This window comes from Chelonoidis abingdonii, chromosome 8 (assembly GCF_003597395.2).
Source record: "Chelonoidis abingdonii isolate Lonesome George chromosome 8, CheloAbing_2.0, whole genome shotgun sequence".
NCBI lineage: Eukaryota > Metazoa > Chordata > Testudines > Testudinidae > Chelonoidis > Chelonoidis abingdonii.
This window is the reverse complement of record NC_133776.1, coordinates 36914451-36930925: the sequence shown is the minus strand read 5'-3', so window position 1 is coordinate 36930925 and position 16475 is coordinate 36914451. Positions and strand designations below refer to the sequence as shown.

Here is a 16475-nt window from a genome sequence, read left to right as displayed (position 1 = left end):
TCCATCCAGGAACAAGGCATGCAGGCCATGCTTACAAGTTGGTGTAACAGTATCCTGGAAAGCAGGGATTCTGAAAAGGATCTAGGGGTCATAGTGGACAAGCAACTCAACATGAGCTCCTAGTGTGATGCTATGGTAAAAAGGACTCATGCAATCCTTGGGAGTTTAAACAGGGAAGTAGTGAGTGGGAGTAGGGAAATGATTTTTGCTCTGTGGCAGTGGTGAGACCAGCACTAGAATGCTGCATCTATTTCTGGTGTCCACATTTTAAAAAATGATGATGGAAAAATTGGAGTGGGTGCAGAAAAGAGCCACAAAAATAATTCAAGGGCTGGAGAGGGCAAAACATAAAGATCACAATCTGTTTAGCTTATCAAAAATAGATTGAGAGGTGACTTATCTTCATGGGGAGAATCCTGGGTACTAAAGGGCTTTGTAATTTACTGGAAGCTAGTATAGACAGGCATAACAAGAACCAATGGCTGAAAGCTGAAGCCAGACAAATTCAAACTGGAAATAAGGCACAGATTTTTAACACTGAGGATGATTAGCCATTATAACAAACTGTTGCCAAGGGAAGATGTGGTTTCTCCATCTTTTGATGTCTTCAGATTAAGACTGGATGTTTTTCTGAAAGATATATTTTAGCCAAAACCAAGTTATTGGGCTCAATCCAGTGGTAACTAGGCAAAATGTAAGGGCTTGTGGTGTATAGGAGGTCACACTAGAAGGTCTTCAATTCTAGGTATCTGTGAAAAAAATCAGAAGAACACAGGATGAGACTGTCATGGAGTCATGGAGTCTGGTCTATGCCCCAGCCTGTCACCAGTCTCCTGGGAGCGACCCCTCTAGTGTGCCAGGCCCCAAGGACCCACACAGTTCCACAAGGCAATCGTGTGGCCTCCAAGACTGGGCAGTCGGCACCAGCAATCCCTCTCTTAAGCCATATAGTCCATCAAACAGTGCCTTGATAGGCCAGCCAAGCTGTGAGGGACTCCATCTCTGGCTAACTCTCTCTTTGTCTCCTCCAGTCGGGCTGCTGAGTCCCTCCAAAAAGCCTCCTTCTTCCACTCACCTGACACCTTGTTTTTCAGCTCAGTTCCCAAGTCCTCCCAGCTGGGGTTTCCTGCAGTTGGATGTTGAGTATCCAGTCATTGCGGCATCTCTTTGTCTTGCTGGAGTGAAAATGGGACACTGCATGGGGTGGCACGAAACACTCCTCTTCTCCCCCTGGCCCCACGTGGGGCTGGCCTGAGGCTCTCCACTATCCCCTGAATGCAGGGCTGACCCAAGACCCCCCTGCCACCCAACTGTGTTTGGCTGGCTTAGCCCGAGCCACTATCCTGAGCTCTCCTTTTCACACACAGCTAGCATTGCCATTTGCCCCCTCACCTCGTATGTTCCTCCATGCTCCAACGCCACTTTTTTTTTTCAGAACAGGGCATTTGTCCTGTTTGCTCCTGCTAACTGATGATCAGTTGGTAAGAGCAAATGCGAAAAATGCCCAGTTTTTCCAAAAAAATCAGGACAGCTGGGACAGGGCTTAAAAAAGGACTGTCCCGGCCTGTCATGGTACAATTCCCCACTCTGAACCTTGGCGTCCAAAAGATGGGGTACCAGCATGAATTCCTCTAAGCTCAATTACCAGCTTAGAACCTGTAGCACTGCCACCAACCAGGAATTACAGTGCCTGGTACTGGTCCTTCCACAACCTGCCCGGGACCCCAAGACCCAGACCCCCTCTGGATCTCAACACAAGGAAAGTAAACCCTCCCCCCACTGTTGCCTCTCCCAGGCTTCCCTGCTGCGTTACCTGGAAGATCACTGTGATTTAAACTCCTTGATCTAAAAACAGAGAGGAAAATTCACCTTCCTCCCTCCTTCTTCTCTCCCCCTCCCACAGATTCTCTCCCGTGAGAGAAAGTAATCCTATCAGCAGAGAGAAATAGCCTCTTCTCTCCCCCTTCCTCCTTTCTCCCCACCAATCCCTGTGAATCCAGACCAGTCCTCTGGGTCTCACAAGAATAAAAAAAACATTCAGGTTCTTAAACAAGAAGACTTTTATTAAAGAAAGAAAACAGTAAAATTATCTTTATAATATTTAAAATGGTATAGGTACAGGGTTTTTTAGCTATAGGCATGGAATACCTCCAGCCTAAGTCATCAAGTAAAATTAAATCCTTTCAGACAAAATAACAAATTGAACTCCTTCCGGCCAAAGACACAATTAAACTCCTCCACCAAATGCACATTTGCCAAATAAAGAATAAACATAAGCCTAACTCGCCATCTACCTAGTACTTACTATTTGGAATCTATAAGAACCTGTATCAGGAGATTAGAGAGAAACCTGGTTGCACCATCTGGTCCTCTGAGCCCCCAGAGTGAACAATCAACCCAAAAACTAACAGCACACACAGAAACTTCCCTCCCTCAAGATTTGAAAGTATCCTGTCCCCTGATTGGTTCTCTGCTCAGGTGACAGCCAGGCTTACTGAACTTGTTAACCCTTTACAGTCAAAAGAGATATAAAGTACTTCTGTTCTATTAACTTCTACTATCTGTTTATGACACGGCCAAAAAGGTATGCATGGTCACCCTGTGCTGGACCCTCTGTAGATCTGAGCCAACTTCAGCCAGTTCTTTAACGATCCTTTTCATTCCCCACCCAGACAACAAGGTGACACACACCTCCCATCTCCTAAGCTATTCCAGGAACAGCCTTAGTCCTTTTACACTCACTGGTTAGCAATGCCATGTACAGATGGAAACTGAGGCATGTTTAAGATTCATAAAAATATTGCAGAAAATTCCCACTTTGTCACGTAGATGATGTGAAGATGAACAAATGCTGGAACGTTTAGAGATGGTCCCAACTGGCTGAGGTGCTGAGCAGCCACCACTCCGATTGACTTCAGTGAGATTTGTGGGTGCTCAGCGCCTGTCAGAATAAGACGCCTAACAGCATGATATGAGGACCTGATCCAAAGCCCACTGAAGTCTATGAGCATCTTTTCATTGCTGTCAGTGAGCTTTACATCAGGTGTTTAGTGCTTAGACACTAACAGCAGGTTAGTAAGAACTAACAGCAGGTTAGTAAGAACAAGTGACCAGAGGCACAGTAATCCATGTTGAAAAGCATTTAATTATTCCATGCTTATAGCAGACAACACTGCAGTGTGCATGTATCACCAAAGTGTCAGCCATGGTTGCTTTTCATAGGAGATTGTGTTCCTAGTAGGCTTTCTTGGCTTTCTTGGCTCGATAAATGTCAAGTACTAAGACAATGCTGCCTGTTCCACTCACGGAGATTGTCAAATAATCTGCTTTCATTAACTATGGGACCTTGGCAGAGCTTCTCGTGTACAGCTATGTCTGCCAAATGTTGGTTATACATAAATTTGCAGACACATTGTCTGTGGCTTTCATTACAGTTGCACAGTTTTCTTAATTGCAGCATTCTTGTGTTTCATCTAAAATTCTTTGAGTGGTGGTCTATAAATAGGTATTTCATTATTCTGCAGCCGTGGGTTTTGCCACAAAGTTCATCTCTCGCTACAGAAATGTGCTCCAGAATCTAAGCCTTTACAAAATAATACTAACAATAATTAATAATAATGATAAGCCTGAATCATTGTGGTGTTAATTCAATTTAATACCTGTCTGACTTCATTGCAATTGAATGAAAGTACACTGCACCCCATATAGGTGTGTAGCTTCTCCGCTCCCTTTCTTACCCAGAGGCCTCTGCTGTTCTCCTCGCCCCCCCCCCCACCAGTTTATTAGTTTCTCTTGTGTCTTATAGTACCACATATTCCTGGTAAAAGTAATATATAGTAAGTTCCTAAATTAAAAAAATAAATATAAAATATTTAAAGTCCTACATATTGCTGGGGAGTGGGGGAAAGCATCTAAATTATGTGTTGCTGTTCTACTACTAAAAGAACCCCTGCTTAACTCATTTAAACTATGGTAGAGAAAAAAAATAACCTTGGGGGGGAAAAAATCACCCCATAGGTATTTATCTTCCACCTATACAGCAGGGTTGGGTCAGTTGACCTTTCTGTTGATAAGGGCATCATGTGTCAGTTGCAAAAAGACTGTGTGTGTGTGTGTGTGCATGTGTGTGTGTGTGTGTCTCGGAGAGAAGCAAGGCCTTCCCCACAACTCAATGGAATTCCTGTATTTCTGTCTTAGAGCTGGTTGGAACATTAAACAAAACATCGTTTGGTCACAATTTACAGGTCTGTCAAATAGAAAAGTTTTGTGGAAATGGTTAGATTTTGATAAACTGTCTACTGAACACAGGGAGGGTTCCATCAGAATCCTGCCTCGTTACGAGACTCCTTGCCTGCCCACCTTCTTGGCAGCCCACCTGGTGAGTGCTGGGGGCTTTCAGGGTCCATTGCTCTGGGGCAGCCTTGCCATCCAGGCTCCAGGTCCAGCTGACTCCCCATGAAAATTCCAGGGGACATATCTCATTTCATAAAACACATGTTTCAGTATGTCCAAAACAAAATATTGCAGGATTTCAAAATATTGAAAAAATGTTTATGTTTCAGCTTTTTGTCCCAATTTAGGTCATAAAGTTCCAAAAATTCAAACATTTTCACAGAACTGAAATTTTGTTTTCTAGATAGCTCAGTCTATTTGTCTGTAATGTGAAAACTTTTGTATGCCACATCGGATCAGTTCCAAAGTTACAGGGAAAGTTCTATGCATCAATGACAGAAAGAACTCAATGATTTTGGTGAAAATTGGAAAAATGATAGGCGAGAAATGGGGGACACACAGAGTCCCTTGCAACTAGTTAGCAGATCCAGGAGCTTCAAGCACCTTTGCAATTGTCTAGAATGGGTTGCAATAACAACTTTCAGCATTCCATCTCAGCTCTGCCCATCCTCCCATCTGTGAGGGATCACACAGCAGGGCCGCCCATAGGATTCAGGGGGCCTTGGGCAAAGCAATTTGGGGGCCCCTTCCATAAAAGAAAGTTGCAATACTATAGAATACTATATGCTCGTGGAGGCCCCTGCGGGGCCTGGGGCCTGGGGCAAATTGCCCCACTTGCTCCCCTCTCTGGGCAGCCCTGCCACACAGCATCTCTGGCAGAGAGAATAGGGGACACAGGTATGGTGGGAAGAACAGTATGGGGCACAAATAGCCCCAGGCATGTGATAGAAGAGGGAATGTGGGGGTAAACAAAGCTCCTACCATGGTGAAGAATAGGGAAATGAGGGAAAGAAGGGATGAGGAGACTGGGGACAGTGATATGAGGGAGAAGAATATGTGTGTGGGTGGGGGGTGTAGACAGATAGTGGCAGGGGGGATAAAATAGGAGAGGGAGGGATCACAAGTGAATTAAGTTAAATCTAACTGAGGCCCCTTTACGGCTGAATGAGAGCATTAGCACATGAGTATAATGTACTCTAAATCAATGGTTCTCAAAGCCAGTCCACCACTTGTTCAGGGAAAGCCTCTGGCGGGCCGGGCCAGTTTGTTTACCTGCCACAACCACAGGTTCGGCCGATTGTGGCTCCCACTGGCCTCAGTTCACTGCTCGAGGCCAATGGGGGCTGTGGGAAGGGCGGCCAGCACATCCCTTGGCCCGCGCCGCTTCTCACGGCCCCTATTGGCCTGGAGCAGTGAACCGCGGCCAGTGGGAACCACGATCGGCTGCACCTGCAGATGGAGCAGGTAAGCAAACCAACCTGGCCTGCTAGGGGCTTTCCCTGAACAAGCAGTGGACCAGCTTTGAGAATCACTGCTCTAGATAATGTACTTTAAATTCACACCTTGAGTCAATTTAGGGTAACTTTCCTGAGTGTCCCTGTGTAGACGTGCCTTTAGGAGTCTTAAGCCTGGTCTACACTGGGGGGTGGGGATCAATCTAAGTTATGAAACTTCAGCTGAAGCCGATGTACTTAGACCTACTCACTGAGGTATCTTCACTGTGGTGACTCAACTTCTGCCACTCCCCTGTCAACTCCCCTCCCACGGTGGTGAAGCACATGAGTTGATGGGAGAACGCTCAGGGGTCAATTTATCGCATCTAGTCTAGACACAGTAAATCGACCCCCACTGGATTAATTGCTGCCCGCCAATCCAGCAGGTAGTGTAGACATACCCTTAGAGAGTCAGGCTCCAAGTTGCTAAGACTTTGACTGCACCACTGTAGTGCTTCAGTGTAGACACTCACTATAGTGGCAGGAGGGCTTCTCTCATCACTGTAGTTAAATCTACCTCTCCAAGAGCTGGTAGTTAGGTCAATAGAAGAATTCTTCCATCAACCTAGTGCTGTTTACATCAGGGGTTAGGTCAGCTTCACTATATTGCTCGGGGTGTGGATTTTTCACACTCCTGAGCAACATAGCTAAGTCGATCTAACTTTTCAGTGCAGATCTGGCCTCTGGCTACTACACTATGGAGCTTATGTCAGCATAGCCGTCAGCCAGCCCCCTGGTATAGATGCGGCCTACACCACCTCCCTGAATGACAGTAACTGTGCTGACTGAAGCATTCCATCAGGGGTGTTGTTTTTCATTCCCCGATTAATATAGGTGTGCCTGAATAATTTTGAAGTCCTAAGTCACCTCTGAAAATGTTGTCCAGTGTCTGTATTCTCCTCTATGCTAACTAGAGGGTCATACATCTTGCTGCTTGTCAAGTATCAGGGGGTAGCTGCATTAGTCTGTATCCACAAAAACAACAAGGAGCCCAAATAAATCTGTTAGTCTTTAAAGTGCCACCAGACTCCTTGTTGTTCTTGCTGCTTGTGTAGGCCAAGAGCACTGCACCCACCAGGGGTTCTTTTCATTCCTCCATTCTCTCCACTCACACTTCCCATTTGCCACCTTCCCATTTCCCTCTATTCAGGCGCTCCCTACACATCTCCATGCCCTTCTTCATGCCAGAGGCTCTGTGTGCCCCCCAGCTTACCCCCTTCTACTGAGTAAGCTAAACTGAACTAATGCCACTTTACTTCTAAATGAGAGCATCCACAAGGGCTAATGCACTTTAACTGATGCATTCTAAATTCACACCTTTAGTGAATTCTTAAGTGTCCCTGTGGAAACCTGCCCTAAGAGACTTTTGGAGATGGGAGTTAGCCTCCTAAGTGTATGCCTCCACTATGGGAACTATCCTGGCATAGTGATGGCCCTGTAGCTGTGCTAGCATAAACCCACAGTGTAGACGCAGCCTATAGAAACAGACAGGGATACTGCCTCCCTGTATCATGGTAGCTAGGTCAATGAAGCATTCTTTCATTGAACTAGCTGTGTTGACATTGGGGTTTAGGTTGGTATAGCAACACTGGTCAGCAATGTGGATTTTTTACACCCCTGACCAATGTAGCTATGTTGACCTAAATTTTAAGTGTAGACCAGGCATTACTCATGTTAGCTCTTCTGTAAATTTTACTTCTGACACATTTGAATATATTGTAATGCAACTTTTATGGTTTTAAAAATCTGGTTAAGTTCCTATTTCCTCCCTCCCTCTCAGAAGAAATCCTTTTTACCCATTATACTTATGCAGATAGTATTGGCATGAATGTGGTCTCAACACTCAATATAAATCTAAGAGTACTTATTCTTAAACAGAACGAGCAGTCTATTTAACCTCAACCTTTATTATCATAGTTTATTTGTAGCTGATGGGGCACTGTCTTAGCAGTGAGCAGTAATGATATCTTATGTATCAAAGCACAAGTATGACAAAATAGCGATAATAGTATGCTAGAATCCTTCCCCCCTAAACAAAACAGTTCAAACATAGGCCATACTGCTAACCTCTCCTACCCCAGAGCTGGGATCATAAGCAGACTGTCAAATTATGGTCTTCCAGCTGGCAGAACAATGTACTGTTGCTGACTTTAGTGGTGAATTTGAGGCTGAGCTTCTAGAAGGGGTCCTTTAAGTCCACAAGTGCTGCCTGGTTGGTTTAACGTTAGAAACTCACTAGATGTTTTCTGATGGGTCAGCAGAAGGTACTTGGAAAATTCTCTAAGTGTAGGGTTGGCATCACAGAGAAATACAGTATAAGTAACATTCTGGAAGATTGGCATGTTAAACTGAGCTATGATTTAGGGCATTTAGAGCTGTGGGATACATCAATAAGGTATCAGGGTTTTCAACATAGGGGAAATATTTTTTCTACAAGAATAGAGGTAAGGGCTAGGATCCTTGCTGATTTTTCTTGCAAGTGAGTTGGCTAAGTCCATTTAAGAGGATAAACTGACTTAACCCCAACCTTTAATGAGATATTTATATTTACCTAATGTAATTTTCTGTGTGTTTCTTGTTGTAACTGTAGAGGATAGTTTCTATGAAATCCTTGATCTCTCATATCAAATGAATTTCATTGTAATGTTTCAACTGGTAATTTCAAACACAGATTTATAAATTGTTTCCAGATTTAAACTATTCAAAAGGTTCAAATCATTTGAGGTGCTGAGTCCACTCAGCTTCCATTGAAGTCTTGGCATCTTGCAACATGAAATCAAAATGATTCATTAGAATTATTTTGAAGATAAGTATTACAGTATTTACATTGCAGTAAGTACAAATATACTTCATCAGTAGGAGTAAACATGCAATTGTTACACCCTCTACAGAATGGCCTTATAAATATAGGAGTCTTGATTCATCACTTTGTTACTCTAGTGTTATACCTCTGTCACTCCAGCGTGATTGTCTGGGGTTTTAAACGTTCTTTTATGTTCATAAGAAGTTCATTCCTAGGTACAACTGTTATCGCTAGGGTTTTTATAAACCATAGTGATATTCCAGTAGAGTAATATTTAAATATGAAAAGTTCCCTGTCCAAAGTGCCTGAGAGAGGGCAGCCCTTGTGAAAGGAAGAAGTGACACTAAGAATATAATTGTGGCGCACCCTAACAGAGTTGGGAAAGGGAAGGGAGTGTTTTGAATGGGTCATTATTTTCAACTGGGTTGCACTAGAGCAGGACTCGGCAGCCTTTCAGAAGTGGTGTGCCAAGTCTTCATTTATTCATTCTAATTTAAGGTTTCACATGCGAGTAATACATTTTAACATTTTTAGAAGGTCTCTTTCTCTAAGTCTATAATATATAACTAAACTATTGTTTTATGTAATGTAAATAAGGTTTTTAAAATGTTTAAGAAACTTCATTTAAAATTAAAATAAAATGCATAACCCCCAGGGCAGTGTGAGTGCCACTGAAAATCAGCTTGCGTGCCGCCTTTGGCACACATGCCATAGGTTGCCTACCCCTGCACTAGAGTAACTGGAGTATTTCTAAGTGAATCAGGCTCCAGAAATCCATCCTAGAATTATAACAGTGTAAGAAATTCTGTGTCCAAAGAAATTTAAATATTTTTGATGAATTTATATTACATTCTGTTTTCAGCATCGGCCAAACCAAGACCTCACAGTGATGAATATACCAAGAAGATCCCTCCTCCTAAGCCTAAACGAAATCCAAACACTCAGCTAAGCACATCATTTGATGAAACATACATCAAAAAGCATGGCCCCATGAAGACAACACTCACTAGCGATGCCTCTTTATCGCAAGTCAGCAGTCCTGCCCCAGACACAGAAGAAGAAGAGCCTGTTTATATTGAAATGGTTGGGAATATACTAAGAGACTTCAAGAAAGATGAGGATGACCAAAGTGAAGCAGTCTATGAGGAGATGAAATACCCTATATTTGATGATGTAGGCCAAGATTCAAAGTGTTCATGTGAATATGACCATCACAGTTGTTCTTCTCAGTGTGCTACTCCCACAGTGCCTGACCTAGAATTCACCAAGTCCTCAGTGCCATCTACTCCCAAGGGCTTGCTTTGTGATATCCCCCCACCATTTCCAAATCTACTTTCTCATAGACCTCCACTACTGGTGTTCCCACCAGCACCAGTGCAGTGTTCCCCAAATTCTGATGAGTCTCCTCTAACTCCACTGGAAGTCACAAAGCTTCCTGTATTAGAAAATGTGTCTTACATCAAACAACAAGCTGGAGCTTCTCCATCTTCACTGCCACCTCATACACCGGGCCATCAAAAACTGGAGAAAGACCAGACAGTATCTCATGGAACTACTACTCCTGGGCACTCCTCCTCACCTCCTCATCCTTCTACCTTATACAGAACACAGTCTCCGCATGGCTACCCTAAAAGTCACTCTGCCTCACCCTCTCCTGTCAGTATGGGTAGGTCTCTTACCCCCTTAAGCCTCAAAAGACCTCCACCTTATGACTCTGTACATTCAGGAAGTCTCTCAAGAAGTTCTCCATCAGTGCCTCAATCTACAGCCAGAAACACGTTGCAAGAAGGGGGAAAGATGGTAAATGCCTCGGTCAATACCTACGGGTCATCATCACAAAGTGGTTCACGTTCTAGAACACCGACCAGTCCTTTAGAGGAACTAACCAGCCTCTTTACCTCAGGACGAAGTTTACTGAGGAAGTCGTCCAGTGGCAGAAGATCTAAAGAGCCTGCAGAGAGTAAGTTTTCAATACACTATTTAACTATCTCATCTACATCATTATAACTCTTGTCATATTTTATTAAATCAGAACTGTGCAAATAACCATATAACTCAGCAACATGAATTATATATGTCTATTCCTTTCCAGAGGAAAGTTGATTACTGACAAAAACTGCTTCTATATTTCATGTTTTTATTTTATATATCAAGGTTTCAAAGCTATTTGTACTGTATTATGAAGGCTTGCAAAAGAGAACTGTAAGACATTTAAGGCCCAATCCGTGCAAGGTCTTAAAGGTCTCTGTAGTAGTGCTGAGTTCTGTGCAGTGCCATTGAAGTGCCATGAATTCCGTGTGATTTCAGACCTCATGGACTCAGGCCCATAAATACTTAAATAATGTTAGAACATGATAAATATCCTAGTTGTTTTCAACAAAAGAATCCCACACCTTTGTTTCCTGGCGAGCAGTCTCACACATAGCTCCCATTAGCTTTGAGGATACTCAGCATCTTGCAGCATTCTGACCTTAAAACTACACAAGGTGTAACTCTAACTGAAATTACCAAGAGATGAACGTCCATAAGGGTAAACTTGGCACAGATATTAGTATGTTCCCAAATCCTTCAAAGTCAGTGAAACCAAAGACAGTGTTTGGCCCTAAGCTTTTATAGATGAGCAAAGTCAGTGAGCTTGATATAATTTATGAGTTTGATATCTTGAAGCCTGAATAGTTCAGATACTTTTATTTGAGAATAACTGATTTTGTAGCTGTCTATTGTATGTTTGTACTAATCATATATTATACCTTTTTGGCAGAGATGTAACAAAAAAAGTGCCAAATTCTATGCTGGCTTTCATCCTGATAAGTGATGGTAGTTAGGATGTCTTCAGGCTACCAAAGTTTTGTAGAGAGATTGGGCATTTTCTGAACTGATTTATAATCTCTGTATCCCCCTGAAGTCAGCACTTGATTCTCCTGTCGCTTACAGCAGTTTTACGTCTCCCCTTGGGACGAATTCTCTTCTCATGTATATTAGTGTATATCAGGAGTAACTCCTTTGAAGCCTATGGATTTTAAACCGTGGCAGTGAGAAGGAAATTAGGCTCAGTAGGATACATAGAGTATGTCAGTGCAAAAATTAGCCTGATCCACCTACGATAGTTTGCCAGCTTGCAGACATAAATGCATTGTATGAAAGCTTAGTTCCATGATTCAGTAGTTTTGCCACAAATAATTACAGTAATAAAAATACAATAACACCAGATTTGTGTGTGGGATGGAAGCAAATTTGGGTCTAGAATGAGAAGGTTCTTGTAATAAGGGACAAATGTGAAGCATGTTACAACATTTAGGAATAATTAAAGTGAAGTGGTAGAGAAACAGTGGAGGAGTAAAACTGGCAATAAACATTATTGCTTGTTAATAAGCAAACAGAAATCCAGCACCATCCAGAGAATGAATAAATTCTAAGGTTCTTTCTTTGTCAGTGTGCATAAGAGAGCTGACCTTAGAACCCTGAGAAATTCTCACAGTGAATGTGTCAGTTCCCGATACTGAAAGTTCAGGATCTCTTTATGCTGCCATTTCACAGATGACCCCATAGGTGCTGGAACTAGGAGTTAAGGGAGAGGGGGGCAGAGGTGCTGCAGCACCCCTCAGTTTGAAGTGGTTTCCATTACGGACAGGGTTTACAGTTTGGTTTGATGTCTCTCAGCACTCCCACTATACAAATTGTTCCAGCACCCCGGCTGACCCCCAAAAGAAGTTCTCTATATTCCACTTGACTGAAATTGACTGTAGACTATCAAGGGGCTTTTCAGATATGAATTTAAAGCATAACTTGCCCTCAAAATCTCCACAAGAAGCAGCTTTCTTATTGGCTGCCCTAGGAGCATTTTGTTTTTCCTTCCAAAGGAGGAGAAAGTGCTTGTTATTGGCCATTAGCAGTGAAAAAGAAGAGGAATTAGAGAAGCCAAATTTGGTTCATTTAAGGACAAACACCATCCATGTTATGTAGTGAAGCTAACAGCAAAAGACTCTGGAGTGCTGCTGTGTAGAGGAAGTAAACAGACTGTCAGTCTAATCCTGCTTTACTTCAACTGGTATTTACAGTATGATTTAATCTCCTGGGATTACCACAATAAGCAAGAATAGGGTTTGTGTTCAAATATTATAGCAATAGAAATCACCGTAGGATGACTTGTAACCAAGTACAAGATGAGCATTATCTCTCCTGTAATTCTACAAAAAAAATAAATCACAATAACACATTTAGAGTAAATTGTGGAGTCTGAACACATAATCTGACCAATTTTGTCACATTTTGTATTGCATAATAACACACAGTGGAAGACAACGTGGACTAAACTTGTCTTCAGATGTACTTAAGAAATTTTACTCATACAAATCATGCGGAAAGCCTGAGGCTGTCACACTGTTTTGAATCAGGATATAATACTCTACATTTATTTGAACAAGAGAAAAGCGAATGCAAATATGGCAAACCAGCATGGGCCCTTTTTTCTTTTTGCCAGTTTAATGTAATTTAGTCTGAACAAATTTCTGGAAACCTGATGGAAGTAGAAAAAAAAGAGAAAGTTGTGTCCATCTTATGAAATAAAAGCTCAGAAACTAATGAATGTGTAGTTTGAAAAAATATATATATTTATTCTGGGCACGTCTCAGGCAAGATTCTCACTGAAACCTATGCAATTTGGCCCTCTCTCACTTATTTGAAGTACTCATTGCTAAATGTAAGTTTTAAAATTTGCATGATACAGGATTTTGGATTCAAACTGAGCGTAGTAGGAATGTACTATAGCAATTATGGAGCAAAGTCAACTCAGCTACATGGTTGCCACTGCAGCTGACTTCTGTGGGAATTGTGCACACATAGCCAAAGGCAGAGTCTATCCAGTGGTCTTTTTTCCATGTTTTTTTGTAGTTCAGAGTATCTCTGGAGTAACTGTCTGTACTAACTCTATAGAGAGTTAGCGCACAGAAAGATGGGGTGTAAATCCAGAATGCTGTTGTGTGCTGCACATTAACTAGCTATGTGGATGCTGCTATGGTGCATGAAAAGGACCATAATGCACCAGCAGTAGGTCAAAGTGTACCTCAGAGCTTTTCATATCTGGTAGCAGGGGCAACACAAGCAGTTAGTGTTCAGCATGCTAGAGCAGTGTAGATTTACACACTACTTTGCTGTGCACTACTAGCTCTCAGCATTATTCTCTCATTAGTTACAATTTGACCATGCAATCTTTTCACAAATAGAACTCCCATGAAAGACAATTTCAGGAAAGTTGCTGGCTCAGGGAAGAATGTGCATTTGCACCCATTTAGATCCCTTTGCGATAGGTTTATCTCAAGTTTCATTTTATAGCCATTAAAAATAATTATTTTTCTGGGTAAGATAAGAAATACGTACAGATGGTCAAAAATTGGAATTTCTATCCAGTGGGAAATTCTGATATTTTGACATTTCTTTTCATCCCAAATTGGATGAATAGAAATTTCAATTTGGAAATGTCAAAACGTTTCATTTCATTTCAAGTAGGCTCAACATTAAACTGTATGTGCCTGAAGTGCTGCAGGGCTGTAGTTTACATGCTTCAAGTCCCTTTTACTCTACACTCTGGACTCCACAGCTGAACTGCATCTCCATGATCCACTGCAGCAGTTCAGCCAAAGGGGAGGATGCTGTGCATCGTGGTAGTGTTGCCTCTACAGGTGCAGAGGCGATCTTGATGCATTGTTGGGTTTTATTTTAGCTTTAGAGGAGGAAGGAACCTCCTTGGTAGGCATAAAAGTGCTCACAGAAAGTTGGCTGTAGTGATCCTGTAGTTCACTGCAGTGCTGATGAGCTCCTACTCTCACTAGCCTCCCAGGTCTCTTAGGGTATGTCCAAACTGCAGTGTAAGCCCAGAGCTAGTAGAACTAGAGTTAGCAGCCCCTAGGTTTGTTAACCTAGGGCTTGGGCATCTACACTCATTTGTAACCCCGGGCTAGGAATTGTTGAACACTGGGTCCAAACCTGGGGCTCCAGCATCTACACTGCATTTTGCAGGCCCAAGTTCAAACATCCATATCCTGGACTTTCTAGCGCCCTTCCAGAATGTGGCCACTCTAGCCCTTTGTTCATGGTGCAGTGTGGGAAAACTTGACTGTCCACCAAAGCTGCCTGTACAGAGGACAAAGAAAGTCAGCCCAAGGTATTGTGGGGTACTTCTGACAGACTCGCGGAGCATGCGTTGAGTGGGGCTGCAGCTACACTGCAAAACAGTAGGGCTTGAATCCTGGGTCCCAGCAAGACTCAGGCTTGGACCATCCACCCTCGTGGAGTCCTGGGACCCTGCATCTGAGCCCTGGGTTAGCGCAATTTGTATAGCTCGGGGGGGCGGGGGGTTGGCTTAAGCCTGAGTTTGAACCCTGATCTTACAGTGTAATGGGTACATGCCCTAAGAGTGTAGCTTAGCATTTCTCAAAGTTCTCAGTGAAAGGTGTTCATCCCTTTATTACCATACACATCCACCCCATCCCTGAAAAAACCCAAACGTCAAAAGTACCACGTGTGTGTATGTGCACATGTGTAGCTGTGTGCATATATATAAAAACATTTAAAAATCATTAAAATCTTGGCAGGAATAAGAAAAATATATTTAGCAATATGATTCAAAATGATTTCAAAATAGAGCCAGAACTAGTATGAGAAATAGAGAAGTCTGCTTAAATGGTGGATTTTACTATGGAAAATCTATAGTATGTGTATTATATAAATCTTTTCTAAAACTGTAGTACTTTTATTTTTTTTTAAAGATATTTGAAATCTTTGAATTGCTCCTTTGGCCACCTTTAAATCTAACTGCTAAAGCCTTCACATTTTATTCAGGTCTTCAGTTTAAATTACTGTAAAATCTCTGATTTGGGATTATAATTTTTATTCGTTATTTTATGACAAATATATTTGTATATAATCTAATATTTATATATTTACAATTAAACTGTATACACCCATCAGGTATTTATAGCAATTTAAGATACCCTAAATTTAGTTAAAAGTTTAGAAATAAGTTACTTACGGGATAAATTTAGTTAGCTAAAGGGTAACTTTTTAAATTATGGGTGGGATTTTCAAAATTTCTAAAGAGATTTGGATGCTCAGTTTTCATTAATTTTAAGAGCAAAACATAACTCAGTGGAGTTGTCTGCTTATAGCAGGAATGGATTTGACCATTCATTGGGATTTTTATGTTAGTAGCTACATTGTGGCCAAAATTTTCAAACTTGGCTACCTAAAGGGAAGGTTTTAAAGCTATAATTAGGAACCTCATTAGGTGTGATGAATTTGAAAACTGCTGAGCACCCAAATATTCCACTGAAATGAATTTGAGCTCCAGTTGTTCAGCACCTTTTAAAATCATTTTATAGTTTTTATTTCTATACCTCAACAGGAAGTCTAAGTGTAGGCACCTAGTTTTGAACATTTGGCCAGTATTAATCTTCTATTTGCTTGGACTGAATTCTGCAGTCATCCTGCATGTATAATGTATCTGAAAGGGCTGCGGAATCAGGTTGGTATCTACTCATATAAGAAAACTGTAGGAATTATGTTAACCTAAGGTCAAAAATAATTTATGTTCCCAAATCTCTGTGCCTGAAACAGACCTCAATTATACATCTGAAGAAGTAGGATAGCAACAGAAAGTCTGTAAAAACTCCCCTTTCAGGCTAAAGTTTCAAATTCAGAAGGCCTGTGAAATGGAACTTAACCATGTTTTGGGAAAGTGAGCAATCTGGACAAGTGCAGATTTGAATGGAGTACAAACCGACATTCATTAGGGCAAAATTCTCACCTTGAATCCACCAGACATACAAACTCTGATATCCTGCCCTTTCTACCTATGGAGACTCTAATGACTATGGTAGGAGTTTACCACTCTTAGCTCAGACTGTCATACGGATCTAACAAGAGAATTTTACATTTAGCTTGGTCTGATT

The 16475-nt window shown here is 41.8% G+C and overlaps 1 protein-coding gene across 1 annotated transcript in view; it reads left to right on the top strand.

Annotated features, from left to right (window-relative positions):
- The window catches only part of NYAP2 (neuronal tyrosine-phosphorylated phosphoinositide-3-kinase adaptor 2), a 183563-nt gene that overhangs the window by 106148 nt on the left and 60940 nt on the right, over positions 1-16475 (top strand). The window contains exon 4 of the mRNA XM_075068533.1: positions 9392-10489. Within this exon, the coding sequence (XP_074924634.1) occupies positions 9392-10489 (1098 nt within the window). The remainder of the gene's footprint in view (positions 1-9391; positions 10490-16475) is intronic.